Source organism: Podarcis liolepis (assembly GCF_965112155.1).
Source record: "Podarcis liolepis genome assembly, chromosome: 3".
NCBI classification, from domain to species: Eukaryota; Metazoa; Chordata; class Lepidosauria; order Squamata; family Lacertidae; genus Podarcis; species Podarcis liolepis.
In genome coordinates this window covers 124,677,238-124,693,663 of record NC_139557.1, presented here as the reverse complement: position 1 = coordinate 124,693,663, position 16,426 = coordinate 124,677,238, and the positions used below count along the sequence as shown (strand labels likewise).

The 16,426-nt window shown below is 55.9% G+C and overlaps 1 protein-coding gene across 3 annotated transcripts in view; it reads right to left on the bottom strand.

Moving 5' to 3' along the window:
* Positions 1 to 1,690: 1,690 nt before the first annotated feature.
* The window catches only part of DNMT3A (DNA methyltransferase 3 alpha), a 90,682-nt gene continuing 75,946 nt past the window's right edge, over positions 1,691 to 16,426 (bottom strand). For all 3 annotated transcript variants that reach the window (XM_083494263.1, XM_083494264.1, XM_083494265.1), the window contains 12 exons: positions 16,295 to 16,339; positions 15,789 to 15,868; positions 14,170 to 14,282; positions 12,556 to 12,739; positions 11,235 to 11,319; positions 11,000 to 11,145; positions 10,785 to 10,875; positions 8,769 to 8,917; positions 7,034 to 7,119; positions 6,647 to 6,716; positions 5,608 to 5,726; positions 1,691 to 5,320 (listed from right to left, as the gene is read on the bottom strand). In XM_083494263.1, coding sequence (XP_083350389.1) covers positions 5,179 to 5,320; positions 5,608 to 5,726; positions 6,647 to 6,716; positions 7,034 to 7,119; positions 8,769 to 8,917; positions 10,785 to 10,875; positions 11,000 to 11,145; positions 11,235 to 11,319; positions 12,556 to 12,739; positions 14,170 to 14,282; positions 15,789 to 15,868; positions 16,295 to 16,339 — 1,310 coding nt within the window. In that variant the 3' untranslated portion in view covers positions 1,691 to 5,178. The remainder of the gene's footprint in view (positions 5,321 to 5,607; positions 5,727 to 6,646; positions 6,717 to 7,033; positions 7,120 to 8,768; positions 8,918 to 10,784; positions 10,876 to 10,999; positions 11,146 to 11,234; positions 11,320 to 12,555; positions 12,740 to 14,169; positions 14,283 to 15,788; positions 15,869 to 16,294; positions 16,340 to 16,426) is intronic.

The following is a 16,426-nucleotide window of genomic DNA, read 5'->3' as shown; positions in this document are numbered from 1 at the left end:
TACCACTCCTAAATCTGTGCTAGGGGAAACACAGACAGGGCCACGGGGTGCCTACAGTGGCGCAGGGGGGCCATTTGCTGTGCAGGGGGGCTGAGCACTGAGGCACCAGGGGAATAAGACCTTCCTTGTTCTCCCAGGACCATTAAGCCCTTAAAGCGATTCTCACATCTTTTATCATATTGACTAATTTCCCAGTCGAGTGGGAGTCCTCTCTGGGTTTTTTTTTTGGGGGGGGTGGAGAGAGAATTGTGTGGCTTATATGGGATTGTTTTGATTTCTAAGTGTCAATCAAATCAAATGGCTTCCAGGTGACTTTATGGGGAGCCAAAGATGCATTTGAATCACTGTTTCTCATCCTTCCTTCTCCCTCCCCACCTCCATGTGTCGTGTAATTTGAACCTGTGCTTTTTGCCCAGTGGCACACGCAGATCTGGTGGTCCTTCACAGGACCTCTGACCTTGTCTCAAGAGTGCTAGACTGGGGGGGGGGGGCTGTCTTAAAAGAAAAATTAGTAACTAAGAGCAATCAGTGAAATAAATTGTAGCTATAATAAACAAGATGCGGGTACCGTCTTGCCGCTACACCCAGATTTAGTGCTTGGAGTTGGCACTACATCCAAGCCTGGCAAGATTACGCCTGAAAAGCAGGCAGAAATCTCTCGTTTCCAAATGCAACCTGTATTTGAATTATAGTGGTTACCTGGCACTTTTGTCTTCTGCTTAAATAGTAAACATTAAGCATGGAATCAGAGTTGGAAGGAACCTCAAGGGCAGCGTTAAAAACTCAAGAGATATATCAGTTAGGTGCCAGGGGAACCGTCGCCAAAATGGAATGCCTAGTTGCCATTTGGTTGGCTCTAAAGTTGTATTTTTCAGTACGGCTTTTTGGATCCTGAAATTCATTCTGATTGTGCAGATAAAATAGCACGGTTAGATTTCTACAGGATGTGTTGCTTGTGTGTGAAAACGGGCAAGATCCAAGGATCCGCAGGCAGGCAGGCACCACCAGGTGGAGACACCAGGCACCTGGGCATCTTCACTTGGTCACAAGTGGCCAATTGGTGGGTTTTGAATGCTGCCCGAGGATCCTGCAGGAATCTCAACCGCATATATGTAATGAAATAACACAGAACTCTGTAGAAATTGGGTATTCTTTTGATGTCAGCTGGGTAAGGGCAAGTTGTCAGACGTAGATCCTGCTTTAGACAGGCGTTTTACCAGCAGTAGCGGCCGGTTCCCATAAAAAAGGAGAGTTGCCTCCTTCTGGGTGTGCAAAGGCAGCGTTCCCACGGCCAGCGACCGAAGGGAGTGGATTCTCAGGCTCCACAGCTGTGTGAAGCATGTGGCCTGATGGATCCCCTTGACCCTTTTGCGAGAGTGGCCTTCTCTGCTAGGAGAGACCCCTGGGGGGGCCTGCCTGTGCCCCCAGCCTCCCAGCAAGAGCCACCCTGCCGCTGCCACGAACGCTCGGAGCACGAGGGCGACAAAAAGCACATGACGGCAGACAGGCTCCGGGGCTTTTTCGCTTTTCCTTTTTGCACAAAACAGAACATTTATTCAAGTGTTCTCCAGCACAAAGTACATCAGCAAAGGAGCCTTTCCTTCTCAGAGTGTCCTGGGCACAAATGGAAAAAAAAAACCAAAAACGCAAAGGATGGGATGGAGGCGGAACGGACAGACTTTCTAACATCTGCGGCACCATGGACCTTTTAATTATTTTTATAAAACAGCTATGTCACGAGCAATACTTACACAGAGATACAACAGCCTGCCCGGCGGCGGTGGAGAGCTGGGCCTCCCACCCCCCCCACCCCACTTTCCACCCCTGGCATAGCAGAACCATACTCTGAAATGTACATTATTTATTTGTCAATAAATATAGAAGCAACCCTAAAAAAAAGAGAGAGAGGCGGCGGGGGGGAAAGCGGCAGAAAGGATGGCGCATCCCAAAATCATCCTAGCAAAGAAAAGTAAAGTGAGGGGGGGGTGTTGCTGGGTGCAGGGGGGGGCGGGGAGGCGGTCAGCGGCATGGAATGTCGGGAAGGCGGCAGCGACGGCTGGAGAGCAGGGAACGCGGCCGAGCTCTTCCCAGGGTCTTGACAAGATTTATTTCTTCAGCATGAATACATGATTTCCCACAAACAGTAAAAGCGTCTCAGCTACTTCAATGCCTAGGCTAAAACACATGAAATCTTTCCTTAAAGGTTTCAAGTACAAAGTTAAAATGCCTTTTTTTCTTTTTTTTAATAATAATATATAAGAGTAAAATAATAGAGCTCTTTTAAAACTCCACTACAAGAAAACAAAAAAAAACAGTCATTGTCCAGACAGCAGACTTAAGTTAACAATAGAGATTTGTGATAAAAGAGGGATTTTTTTTTAGCACCTTAAGTTGCCCCCATATCCTTCTGTGGTCGACAAAGGAATTCAGGCAAGGGGGGGGGGCAGTCCGGTTGCTCCGCTTTTCAGTCTAGGGCTCTGCAACCTGGTGGGAGGGGGGGGGCTCTTTATCACAAGAGGAGACCAGAGTCAAGCCAGTCCCTGAAGCCACCCCCCATCCCCCCCCCATCTTCCTCTCGCCCCCCCCAGGGGGAAGCAGGTGGATTCTGTAGCAGACAGCAAAACAGATCCAAGACAAATACAGCGGGACGCCTGGGGGGGGGGGGAGTTGGGGGGCTGAAAAGACAAAACAGACAGGAGGTTTTCCCGAGAGGCCACTTCCAGTTTGGGGAGGGGTCTGGGGTGGGGGGAGTTCCATGAAGCTGGGCTGCTCAGAAAGAGGTCTGCCAGGCAGACCTAAGGGAGGGGGCAGCAACTGGGGAATCCAGCTATTAGCTGCTGAATTTGGGAATGGTGGCCAGCCCACACACCCCCACCCCACTGAGCAACAGTCGCTGGAAGGAAGGCTCTGTGGGGAGGGTCCGCTGCCCCCTCCCCACCTTCGATTCTCCGCCAAGATAAGCTTCCCTGGTCAGGGGCTGGGAGCGCTCCGTGGGCTCCCTGTGGCCCGGGTGGGAAGCCCCCCCAAGGGACAGGTCATGGCCGGGAGGGGGCCCCAGGCGTCCCGCATAGCACCAAAGAAGTTAGACTAAAATAAGCCCCAAGGCGGCCCCCTCCTTCCCTCTCCCACCCCCTTGTGGCCAATGGGTGGGGGCCATCGAAGTGCCACCTGCCTGAGGGGGCTGGAGAGGGAGATGCCCGCCTGCCCACCTGCCAGGGAGGCAGCTGGGAGCGGGTCCTGCCAGACAGCCCCCTCCCGTGCCCCCCCTCCCTTGGCTTCCCCATCGGGTCCTGAGCGAGACCCCAGCACCTTTCACAGTTTGAGGGGAAGGGAGAGGAGGCCCCCGCCTGCCTGCCTGCTCCCCGGTTAGCACCGAGACCAGAGAGCACCCCTGCCAGCTGCAACTGCTTCACCCGCTGGGGGGGGGGGAGAAGTGGGGGGGGGCCAGCAGTCTCCCGCAGACCCGCCCCCCTGCTCCTGAGCGTTGCCTCAGCACCAAGCCGCTGCCTCCGAGAGCACCATGAACGCAGGGAAGACGGCGGGGGGGGGGAGGCAGAGGCGGGGGCAGCAGGGGACCCCCAACCCGGCTCCCCGTTAGCACCAAGGGCTTCGGGCCCTGCTGGGAGCCCTCCCCACAAGCGGAAGGGAGAAGCAGCCTCCCAGGCCGTGCCCCAAGGGGCGTCCGGGGGGGCGAAGGGCGAAGCTGGCCGCTCTCTGCACCCCCCTGCCCCAAAGGACTAAAGTGCACACAATTGCCAAGGGAGGCAGAGCCCAGGAACCCCCCCCCCGCCCTCTGCGCAAGGACCCTGGGAGGAGCTGCCCCTCAACCCTGTATTTGGAGGTGGGGGGGCCTTGCAAAGGGTGGGTTGGGGGGCCAGCCGGGGGCGGGGGACGGGTAGCACAGCCGGAGCCTGTTCAAGCAAAACAGGAGCCCTGCCGTTCACATCAGCCGCGGGTGGAAGGGGGCAGCAGCGGCATGGACCCCCCCAAACGCCTCCCGTGCTTGCGGAGAAATGGGGAGGGGCGGGCGCCAAAGGGCACCCCCTTTATCTACCTCCCTCCCCTCACGGACCCCCCCCCACTGCTGAGCCTGCGGTTCCAGGGGCAGAAATGGGGGGAAAGAAAGACCTCAGCTGAGTTGAGCGCCCGGTCTGCCCGCTGGGGAGGACACCCAGGGCCCCCCCCCTTGTGAGAAAGCACCAGTTTACGTGGGGGCCACTATTTGGGACACTGCAGAGGGTGGGCCTGAGGGTTGCCTTTTGCAGGGGGGAAAGCATTATTGCATGACACCCAGGGCAGAGAGCGGCACCTGCCCTTCCTAGCCCGCCTGCCCTCCCTTTCTGAGAAGCCCCCCCGGGGGCCAGCACACGGAGCCCCCCCCTTAAGCTGCCACGGGTGTGCCCTCTCCCTTGATGTAGAAGCACCATTTTGAAAGTCAGTTGTACAGCAGTAACAGTACCTTTTTTATATATATATAGACATTTCTCTCACGTAACTCTCACATATATATAAACTGTAAACAAGAGGTAAGAGCGGCTGTAGGAGCTGGACTGGTCAAGGTCTCCGGCCTGGTAGGCACCCAAATACTGTGGGGAAGGGGGGGCAGGGTGGGAGGGGGCGGGGAGGGAGGGGCGGGCAGCTTCCGGGCCTGCGCCCCCACCCTCCACCGCAGGAATGGCGCTGGTAGATGTGAGGAGGCCCCCCCGGCACCTCCCTTTGTGCTCCTCGACTGAGCAGGGGCGAAGCTGTCGCCCCAAGGCCCGCTCAGCTCTGGGCTCTCCTCCTCCGTTGCGGAGGCTGGCAGGGGGGGCACACGCCCGTGGGCGCCCGGACAGCCGGGCTCCGTGCCCGGGGCTCAGCCGAGGAGAGGCGGAAACCCATCGGACGAGGCGAAGCCGTCCAGAAAGAGCAGGAAATTGAAGGGTCACCAACAGAAAAGGGGGGCCGGTCGGTTGGTCTGGGGCGGTTTGACCCAGGGAGAGGATGGGCGGGTGGTAGACCCTCCCGTGGGTGGGGGGGCCCGTCCTCTCCCTCCCTCCCTCCCTCTTGCCCACCAGCCACCACCTCCTCCTCCTCTCTGGTGCCCCTTCTCTTCTGTTCGGGGGGGGGGGTTGTGTTTGAGACGCCTCCTCCTCCTCCTCCTCCTCTGCTTTGCCAGTTCCGAGGGCGGGTGTCTCTTTAGACGCAGGCAAAGTACTCCTTCAGGGGGGCAAAGAGGTGGCGGATCACTGGCACACTCCAGGAGCGACCCAGGAGTCTCTGCCTCGCCAGGCGGCTCATGTTTGAGACGTCGGTGTAGTGGACCGGGAAGCCAAAGACCCTGCGGGGAAAGAAAGGGGGGGGGGCGGCAGTCAGCACCAGCGTGGCAGCAGGCCCCGGAGGCATAGCTGCCAACGTTTCCCTTTTCTCGCGAGGAACCCTATTCAGAATAAGGGGATTTCCCTTTAAAAAAGGGAAACGTTGACAGCTATGCCCATGTGCAGGGAGCCAGGACTCCAGCCAGCCAGCCCCCCATTCTCGCCCCACAGCACAGAATAGTCGAGTGGGAAAGGAGGAGCACCCAGCACCACCCAGCCCACCCCCCTCGCCAGGAAGGCAGGCACCCACCTCTCCATCTCGGTGCACCACAGAATGTCTTCCTTCTCGTTCATGAAGACGGGGAAATGCTGGTCTTTGCCTTGCTTGATGGAGTTGGAGCGAGTGGTGATGGTTCGCACTTTGCTGAACTGGGCGGGAGCAGAGAGGGCGGAGGAAAGGTCAGCCGGGGGGGCGGCTGCGGGACATCCACCCTGCCCCGTCCCAGCCAATGAAGCGGGCACCTCGCCTCCCCCAGCCCCCGCTTTGCCTGACCCCCCTGCCCTTCCTCAGCAGGGGACTCCCGTTGCCCCCAACTCTGACCAGCAACTGCAGGGGACACTGGCAGCTTCAGCAGAAGAGGGTACCCTTGGCTTGTTCTCATCAGGCCCTTCAAATTATCCCAGGGGCCAAGCAGGCGCTCCATAGGGAAACCCGCAAGTGGGAATCGGACACAAGGGACCACTGCCCTCGAATTGGGATCCAGGGGCCACATGGCTGCCTTGGGCTGTGGAGACAGAGCTGGAGCCTCTCACAGCCCTCTCCTCCTTCAGGAACTGGTCTGGTTCTCTTTGAAAGCACAACACAAAGTGTTGGGGCCGACCTTTAAAGCCCTAAACGGCCTCAAAGGTCCAGTATACCTGAAGGAGTGTCTCCACCCCCATCGTTCTGCCCGGACACTGACGTCCAGCTCCGAGGGCCTTCTGGCGGTTCCCTCCCTGCGAGAAGCCAAGCGACAGGGAACCAGGCAGAGGGCCTTCTCGGTAGTGGCACCTGCCCTGTGGAACACCCTTCCAGCAGATGTCAAGGAGATAAAGAATGACACTACTTTTAAGACATCTGAAGGCAGCCCTGTTCAGGGAAGTTTTAAATGTGTGACATTTTAATGTATTTTTAATCTTTGTTGGAAGCCGCCCAGAGTTGTTGTTGTTGTTGTTGTTGTTGTTATATCCAGGTGGGTGGCCTTCCCTGCCTGTGAGGTCTGACCACTTGGCAACTCCTGCCTTCCTTCCTTCCTTCCTTCCTCAACTAGAGGCCCTTTCCCCTCCCGGTCCCAATTCCCTGCACTCACCTTGGCTATCCTGCCATGCTCCAGACACTCCTGCAGTTCCAACTTATCATTCACAGTTGAAGCCAACGGCCTGCAGGGGAAACAGACAGCTGATCAGCCCAGAACAGGGATCCCGGGAGCCTCAAGGCCCCTCCCTGCAAGACCCCCCCCTCCTCGGCCTCACACCTTCGCCCCCCCAAGCCCCCTCCTCACAGATATGTGTGCCAGAGGAGTTGGCAAGCGGGCTCAAGTTTTAATCCTCCATTATTATTATTATTATTATTATTATTATTATTATTATTATTATTTCCTCCTCTCTGTCCCAACGCAGGCAGGGTTCTGGCAGGACCTCACCGCTTCCTTGGCACGGGCGGGTTTCTGGGTGCTGGCGCCAGACCTCTGACCAACCTGTTCATGCCGGGCAGGTTCCCCCAGAAGTAGCGGGCTCTGTGCGCTGCCGAGACCTCTTTGGCATCGATCATCACCGGGTTGGACTGCAGCCGAGAGAGAAGAGGGCAGGAGGAAGGCGTCACGGGGTGGGCAGGGCACCCCAAGACAGAGCTGCGCTTTGGGGCTCAGGCCCTCCAGACCTTTCCGGCGAGGGCTTGTCCCTGCCTTTGTGGAAGGGGCAGAGCTCAGTGGCGCAGCGCCCGCCTTGCCCGCAGAACGGGCATCTCCAGGGCAGGCCTGAAGCTCTGGAAAGCCACTGATGCCAGCCAGTGCAGTAGAAGGCAGCTTCTGATGCCCCTGTGCCAGCCCTGTCCTGCCCACCGGAGGGCCTCACTGAGCAGAAGGCGCCCTGCGGTTTAATCTAGAACCCAATGAGATTCCTGCCTCGCAGGGGGTGTACAAGGCCACCTTCGGTGCCCCTTCCCTCTCTGTGGATCCCTGAGATTACATCCTATATTACATCCTTTGCTCTCTTTCCAATCGACCTCCCCTTCAGCAAATCTCTATTTGCTGGCTGGCAAGAACGTATTTCTTACTGCAGAGGTGCAAAATTTGCCTTGGCTGCAAGTAAGTTGAGAGCAGGGCACCAAGACAAGTATCATAAGGGGGAGCGAGAGAAATGGAGTGCTTAACTTGTGCAGGTGTGATTTTCGCATTTTTGTATGTTTGCTTTGCTGCTGTTGCTGCTGTTGTTCAGTTTTAAATCAATTATTTGTATTCTATGCATTGTGACTAATTGTGACGGCTTATTGCTTTCAGCAATAAAGATTTTATTCATTCATTCAATGCCCTGATCATGGGTAGGCAACCTAAGGCCCGGGGGCCGGATCTGGCCCAATCGCCTTCTCAATCCAGCCCCCAGACGGTCCGGGAATCAGTGTGTTTTTACATGAGTAGAATGTGTGCTTTTATTTAAAATGCATCTCTGGGTTATTTGTGGGGCATAGAAATTTGTTCATTTTTTTTCTTTTTCAAAATATAGTCCGGCCCCCCACAAGGTCTGAGGGACAGTGGACCAGCCCCCTGTTGAAAAAGTTTGCTGACCCCTGGCCCTGTCTGCCAACCTCACCCTGATTCAATCCTGGAACAGATCATTCAACTTCTCAGCCTCATTTCTGACCTGGCTGTTGTGTTCACCCCTGGGGGGCTAACATTCTGGATTCACTTAGAAGAGAGAGAGGCTGCCAGATGTTGCCCCCTCCCTCAGAAGCTGCCCCCTTCCCAAAACCCCGACAGCCAGCAGGGACAATAGACAGGGATGACAGGAGGTCAACATTGAGACCCCAATTTCCCTGCAAGGAGCCCCTCCTCATTTAATCCCCACAACCCTGCCAGGTAGGACAGGCTGAGAGCCAGCGGCTGAGCGTTTCCTGGAAGAGTGGGGGATTTGAACCTGGTGCTCTGCCACTATAACCGCTAGGCAAGGCTGCTTTTTAAGCACTGGCATATGCAAGATGAGCCCTGGAAACACTCAGGTGCCCTCTGGTGGCAGGAGGAACTCCCTGCACCTGGAACACAGCAGAGTCGCAGGCAGGTGGTGCCTTTGGTCCTGTTCTGGCTGCTTTGGCTCGGATCCGGCACGTTCCCCCAGGCTGCTCCTCCCTCTCCCGCCCAGGGAGATTCAGGAACTTTCGGAGGGCGGGCAAGGAGGAAAGAGCGCTGCCTGCCACCCACCCGCTGCCCACCCTCTCACCTCCAGGAAGCGAGAGATGTCTCTCTTGTCGCTGACGCCCATCGCCACCACGTTCTCAAAGAGCCAGAAAAAGGGCCGCTCGTCTCCCTCCTTGGGCCGGGCCTCGTGCAGCAGCCGGTAGAACTCAAAGAAGAGTCGGCCCGTGCCCTCTGGGGTGGGAGGGGAGGAAGACCGCCATGAACGGGGGCGCAAACCCAAGACCAGCCCACAAAACACAAAAGCTCCCTTGGCAAGCCCTTCTGGCCCCACACTCCAGGGCGATTAAGGGCGCGGGGAAATCCCCTTCTCCAGCCCCCTAGGCAAGGGAAGGGAAGGTAAAGGACCCTGGGGCGGTTAGGTCCAGTCAAAGGCACTATGGGGTTGCGGTGCTCATCTCGCTTTCAGGCCGAGGGAGCCGGCGTTTGTCCACAGACAGTATTCCGGGTCATGTGGACAGCAGGACTAAACAGTTTCTGCCGCAACAGGGCACTGTGACGCAAGCCAGAGTGCATGCAAATGCAGTTTACCTTCCCGTCGCAATGGTACCTATTTATCTACTTGCACTGGCATGCTTTTGAACTGCTAGGTTGGCAGGAGCTGGGACAGAGCAACAGGAGCTCACCCCATCGCGGGGATTCGAACCGCTGACCTTCTGATCGGCAAGCCCAAGAGGCTCAGTGGTTTAGACCACAGCGCCACCATCACTAGACAAAGGAAGACCCTAACCCTGGGGTCACAGCTATCAGTGACACAGATGATTTAAACGGCTTTGAGGTAGTTGGGAATGTTTATCCTGGAGAAGATATGTCAAATGCCATCAAATGGAAAAGTGAACTAGCTTGTTTTCTCCTGCTCTGGAGGGGAGGACTCGAACCCATGCCTTCAAGTAACCAGAAAGGAGATTTCAACTAAACATCAGGAAGAACTTTCTGACAGCAAGAGCTGTTCAATAGTGGATCGGTCTCCCTTGGGAGGTGGTGAATTCTCCTTCCTTGGAGGTTTCCAAGCAGAGGTTGGAGGGCCACCTGTCATGGATGCTCTAGCCGAGATTCCTGCATTGCAGGCCGTTGGACTAGATCAGGCCTTCCTCAACTTGGGTCTCCAGCTGTTTTTGGACCACAACTCCCATCATCCCTAGCGAGTAGGACCAACAGAATAGAATAGAATAGAATAGAATAGAATAGAATAGAATAGAATTTATTCTTTATACCCCGCCCATCTGGCTGGGTTTCCCCAGCCACTCTGGGCGGCTTCCAACACAGTATTAAAATACAGTGGTCTGTTAAAACATTAAAAGCTTCCCTAAACAGGGCTGCCTTCAGATGTCTTCCAAAAGTCTGGTAGCCTCATGTTACTTTTGCTTCAGGTTGCGCGTTTTCAGATTGCGTCCCGCGGCGACCTAGAAGTAGCGGAAAGGGTTACTTCCGGGTTTCGCCGCTGGCGCATGTGCAGAAGTGCAAAATGACGTCACGCGCATGCACAGAAGCAGCAAATCTCAATCTGCGCATGCACAGGTGCAGGTTGCGAATGGGCCTCCGGAACGGATCCCATTTGCGACCAGAGGTACCACTGTAAAACTTCAAACATTAAAAACTTCCCTAAACAGGGCTGCCTTCAGATAACTTCTAAAAGTCAGATAGTTTATTCCTTGTCATCTGATGGGAGGGCGTTCCACAGGGCAGGCGCCACCACCGAGAAGGCCCTCTGCCTGGTTCCTTGTAACTTGGCATCTCACAGCGAGGGAACCCCCAGAAGGCCCTCGGCACTGGACCCAGGTGTCCGGGGTGGAGACGCTCCTTCAGGTGTACTGGGCTGAGGCCGTTTAGGGCTTTCAAGGTCAGCACCAACACTTTGAATTGTGCTTGGAAACGTACTGGAAGCCAGTGTAGGTCTTTCAATGATGAGGGAGGAGGGGAACTGTAGTCCAAAAACAGCTGGAGACCCGAGTTTCGGAAAGCCTGGACCCGATGACCAAACCTGGCGATTGTTTGACCGCGTGAGCCCCGGCAGGGACCGGGATGGGGGGGGGGCACCTACCGTAAAGGCCTTTCCTGGCGGGGTTGACGATGGAGAGGTCGTTGCAGGGGCTGCCTCCAATCACCAGGTCGAAGGGCCCCCACTCCTGTATCTGCAGTGCGGAAGGAGGCGGGAGCGTCAGAGGCGGGAGGGGCGCCCCCTGGGGCTGGGGTCCTGGGCCAGCGACACAGAGGGAGGGGAAGCCGCCCTCCCCCCCTCCCCAGAGCTCCACGTACGTGTTTCTGCGTGACATTGCGGACGTCCCCAACATACATGATCTTGCCCTGGTGCCGCACCATCCCAACCGTGATGGAGTCCTCGCACACCTCCGAGGCGATGTAGCGGTCCACCTGGATGCCCAGGTCCTTCAGCACCAGGAGACCTGGAGGGAGGAGGGGGGGAGTCACAGCTGTGCAAGGGGGTGTCTGCACCCCAACACGGCCCTCGCTTCCGGTAGAGGGGCAGTCTCACCTGTGGCAATGCCGTCAAAGAGCGAGAGCACCCGGATGGGCTTCCTCTTCTCGGCAGGGACTGGCGGGTAAACCTTTGGTGGGTCCTGCCAAGATGCAAAGAGAGACGGCGTTGGGGTGGGCGAGAGAGGAAGGCGGGTGTGTGTGTGTGTGACAGGACAGCAGGCCGGCAACTCAGGCGGGGGGGGGGGGGTGTCCCGGGGATTTGCGTGCAAAGTCAAGACCCCTGGAATTCCCCCAGTGGAGGGAAGGTCGTGCAAGATCTCATGGGAGATCTCATGGGGTCAACGGAGATCTTGCAAGCCAACAAATGCCTCTACATAGCTCCATGCTTCTTTTGGACATCAGGATATATCCAGTACCTTGGTTCTCAAACGCCTTGGTACTCAAACAACTTGAAACCCAAAGTTCCAAGTGCTCCAGTTTGTGAACTTTTTTCAGAAGCCAAACGTGCTCCATTTTGAGTGTTACACTGAGGTCTGTCTGTTTTTACTATTTATTTTGCGTTTTTGTGGCTCTTTTTGTTTTGTTTTTGTGACTGTGTGGAACCCAGTTCAGCTACTGATTGATCGATTGTGTGACTGCAGTACATTGTTTATTGCTTTCATTTTATGGATCAATGGTCTCGTTAGATAGTGAAAATCAAGTTAAAGTGCTGTTTTAGGGGTTGTTTTTCAGAGTCTGGAACGGATTGATCCATTTAGCATACATTCCTATGGGAAAGCACGCCTTGGTTTTGGAACGCTTTGGTTTTGGAACAGACTTCTGGAACGGATTAAGTCTGAGAACCAAGGTACCACTCTATTGCCATGTTTAGCTGGTGATATACTGCAATGCTGAAAACCAGATCTTGCCCAGCCCAAATTCAGGGTGTCCGTTCCCAGAGAATGCAACTGGATTTCTACATATGTATATAGCTAAGGCGATGGAATGCCATTCTACAAGCATTTAACGGCCATGAGACCTCTGAGTATATATAGGGCAGTGTATAAATTCAATCAATCAATAATTAAATTAAAGTAAATAAAATAATAATAATAATAATAATAACAACAACAATAATAGTAATAATAACAACAGAATCTCATGCAATTTATAGGCCTGGGGCTCCCCTTGTGTGGCTTCCCTGCCTTGAGCATGACCACGGAATAAGTCCCCTCTTGTGCTCAGGCACAGGGCCACTGGCCGGGCAAGACAAGCGGCTCCCCAGAGGCCACGGCAGAGGGCAAGGGCCGAGGTGTCTCCTGCCGCCTCCTGAACCGCCCTGGCAAAAGGGCACCCAAGACCCGCCTTTCCCACCCCCCACCCCGCCCTGAACTTACAAACTCTTGGTCGTGGTTGTTGGCGAAAAACATCTGGAGGCGTGAGGGCCAGTCTTCCCGCCGCCGGAGCAGGCCGTAGATGCCTTTGTGGCCGCACATGTAGCAGTTCCAGGGGTCTTCCTTGATGGCTGCCTGGGCAGCGCCAGGGCCCACCAGCAAGTCCACGCACTCCACGCAAAAGCACCTGGGGGCAGAGTCCAGCCGTCAGCACTCCGGCCCAGCAGGACGAGGGAGGGAGGGAGGGATTCCTGACTCTGGCAGTCTAACCCCCCCTGCCCCCCTCCACTGCCTGTGGGATCACCCTGGCACTGACTGGCAGGGGTCCCTCCCAGGCCTAGGCCAACCCAGACCCAACTGCTGGGTGAATCTTTCCTTATCCCTAGCCTGAATGTTGGAAGAATCGGGGCAAATAAGAGAAAGCCCTTCTTCACGCAGCGCCTCGTTAAACTGTGGAACTCCCTCCCACATGAGGAAGCGATGGACTCCCAGCTTGGATGGATTTCAAAGAGGAGGGGACAAATTCATGGAGGAGGGAGGAGGAGGAGGAGGAGGAGGAGGAGAGGGCTATTGATGGCTCCAACCAGGATGGCTCTGCTCTGGCTCCATAGTCAGAGTGAATAATGTTTCTGAATTCCAGCTGCTGAAAACGGCAGGAGGAGAGTGTTGCTCTTGGGCTCGGATCCTGCCTGTGGCTTTCCCTCTGGGGCGTCTGCTTGGGCCATGGGGCTAGCCCAGCAAGCGCTTCTTGCGGTCTGGTTCCCAGCCTGCTTCTGCGTGGTCACTGTGCCCCTGAAGGACCAGGTGCGCAGCCTGGGAGTCATTCTGGACTCACAGCTGTCCATGGAGGCGCAGGTTAATTCTGTGTCCAGGGCAGCTGTCTATCAGCTCCATCTGGTACGCAGGATGAGACTACCTCTCGCTAGAGTGGTACATGCTCTGGTTATCTCCCACTTGGACTACTGCAACGCACTATACGTGGGGCTACCTTTAAGGTGACCCGGAAACTACAACTAGTCCAGAATGCGGCAGCTAGACTGGTGACTGGGAGCGGCTGCCAAGACCATATAACATCAGTCCTGAAAGACCTACACTGGCTCCCAGGACATTTCCGAGCACAATCCAAAGTGTTGGTGCCAACCTTTAAAGCCCTAAACGGCCTCAAAGGCCCAGTATACCTGAAGGAGCGTCTCCATCCCCATCGTTCTGCCCAGACGCTGAAGTCCAGCACCAAGGGCCTTCTGGCGGTTCCCTCACTGCAAGAAGTGAAGCTACAGGGAACCAGGCAGAGGGCCTTCTCGGGAGTGGCACCCACCCTGTGGAACACCCTCCCTTCAGATGTGAAGGAAATAAACAACTCTCCTACTTTTAAAACATCTGAAGACATCCCTGTTGAGGGAAGCTTGCCTGTAATCTCACTACTCGCAGGGAGGGAACCGCCAAAAGCCCCTCGGAGCTGGATCTCACGGTGTAATAATACCTTGCCCCACTGGCTGAGGCAATGGGAGGTGTCTTCTAGTGGGTCCCCTGGCCTTAGGGAGGGCCACCAGCGGGGGGGGGGGGAGCAGACAGGTGTGGACCCCTCCCCCTTAGACCTCCCCCCGTCCTTTGGCTCACCTGCAGCAGTTGTTGTTGCCACACATGAGGACTTCGCGGCCCCCACAACAGATGGTGCAGTAGGACTGGTAGCCGTCGTCGTCATACTGGTAAGCGCATTCCAAAAAGCAGTTCTGTTGGGGGGGGACAAGAGGAGAGAGAAGAGAGGAGTGAGGGGGCCTTCTTGGCGCCGACGGTCAGCTGCGATTGTTGCCTCGCAGGGGGTTGAGCTAGATGGCCCTCAGGGTCCCACCGAACTCCACAATTCTACGGCTCCATGACCTTTGCAACACACTAACAGGAAAGGCGCTGGCTGCCCCCTTATAGGTGGGGCGCAGGCAGAGAATAATAATAATAATAAAAAATTTTATTTATACCCCGCCCTCCCCAGCCAGAGCTGGGCTCAGGGCGGCTAACACCAATAAAATCCCAGTAAAAACATAATAGGGGGAAAAGAGAAGGGGGGGAAAGCCCCAATTTAAAATGCAGGTTAAAATGCAATTTAAAATGCAGCCTCATTTTAAAAGTAGCCCACAGATCAAAACCATAAGGGGAGGGAAACATAAGGATCAGACTGAGTCCAAACCAAAGGCCAGGCAGAACAGCTCTGTCTTGCAAGCCCTGCGGAAAGATGTCAAGTCCCACAGGGCCCTGGTCTCTTGGGACAGAGCGTTCCACCATGTCGGGCCCAGTACTGAAAAGGCCCTGCCCCTAGCTGAGACCAATCTAATGTCCTTGTGACTTGGGACCTCCAAAATGTTGTCATTTGTGGATCTTAAGGTCCTCCATGGGGCATACCAGGAGAGGCGGTCCCGTATGTATGTGGGTCCTAGGCCACATAGGGTTTTAAAGGTCAAAACCAGCACCTTAAACCTGACCCTGGACTCCACCGGGAGCCAGTGCAGTTGGTAAAGCACTGGATGAATGTGATCCCGCAGTGAGGACCCCGTAAGGAGCATTGCCGTGGCAGAAGTCTCCTTCTCCCCTAGGGGCTCCTGCCACCCCCCCCCCAAGCAACCCACTTGCTGCCTCTTCCCTGCAGGCGATGACAAGATTTCCATTATTTGCAGGGCTTGTATTTGCATTCAGGGACGCGGGTGGCACTGTGGGTTAAACCACAGAGCCTAGGGCTTGCCGATCAGAAGGTCAGCGGTTCGAATCCCCGTCACGGAGTGAGCTCCCGTTGCTCGGTCCCTGCTCCTGCCAACCTAGCAGTTCCAAAGCACCTCAAAGTGCAAGTAGATAAATAGGTACCGCTCCGGCGGGAAGGTAAACGGCGTTTCCGTGCGCTGCTCTGGTTCGCCAGAAGCAGCTTAGTCCTGCTGGCCACATGACCCGGAAGCTGTACGCCGGCTCCCTCGGCCAATAAAGCGAGATGAGCGCCGCAACCCTAGAGTCGGTCATGACTGGACCTAACGGTCAGGGGTCCCTTTACCTTTACCTATTTGCATTCTGGCACCTCAAGGCTGCCAAGGAGTGTGGTGGAGTCTCCTACTTTGGAGGTCTTTAAGCAGAGGCTTGACAACCATATGTCAGGAGTGCTCTGATGGTGTTTCCGGCTTGGCAGGGGGTTGGACTCGATGGCCCTTGTGGTCTCTTCCAACTCTATGATTCTATGATTCTATGCTTCTAAGGCTTACCTTGCAGTTTTGGCACATGCCTCCGTTGAAGAGAGGGTGCTCCAGGGTGACATTGAGGCTCCCACAGGAGATGCAGATATCTGGGGGGGGGGGGAAACAATGGGAGAAGGGTTAGGGGGGGCAAGGGGAGGGAGATGGGAGCTGCCCCCTGGCCTCCCCCCACCTTGCTATTCCTACTGCCCACCTCCCTTTGTACCTATCTGCATTGCTCCCCCTCTTCCAAAGGCAGACCCAGCAACCTCTGGACCGGACCCGGAACATTACGGCCCCTCCTGCTGGACCGGACGGAGCTGGCAGCTGCAAGGGGGGGGGCACAAAAGACCCTCCGCACTGAGTGACTGCCACTTATTAGGCGGGGGGAGGCCGGACTCTCCTCACCCCCCTAGGACCCTACGGCTTCCGGGGCCAGCATCTCTTGAAGGAAAGCGCTGAAAGCGGACGTGGAAAAGCGCCCCCCCATGCATGCGCCCCTCCCGCTTCTGTGCAGCCGAGGCAGCAAGGCTCACCTTCAATGTTCCTGCACTTCTGCCGGACGTCGTAAACAAGACGCTCTGCAGAGGGAAAAGGGGGGGGGGCAGTTTGGTGAGCGGAGGGCAGAGCAGAAAGCTGGGCTCTGTTCTGCTATTTATAAAAATACT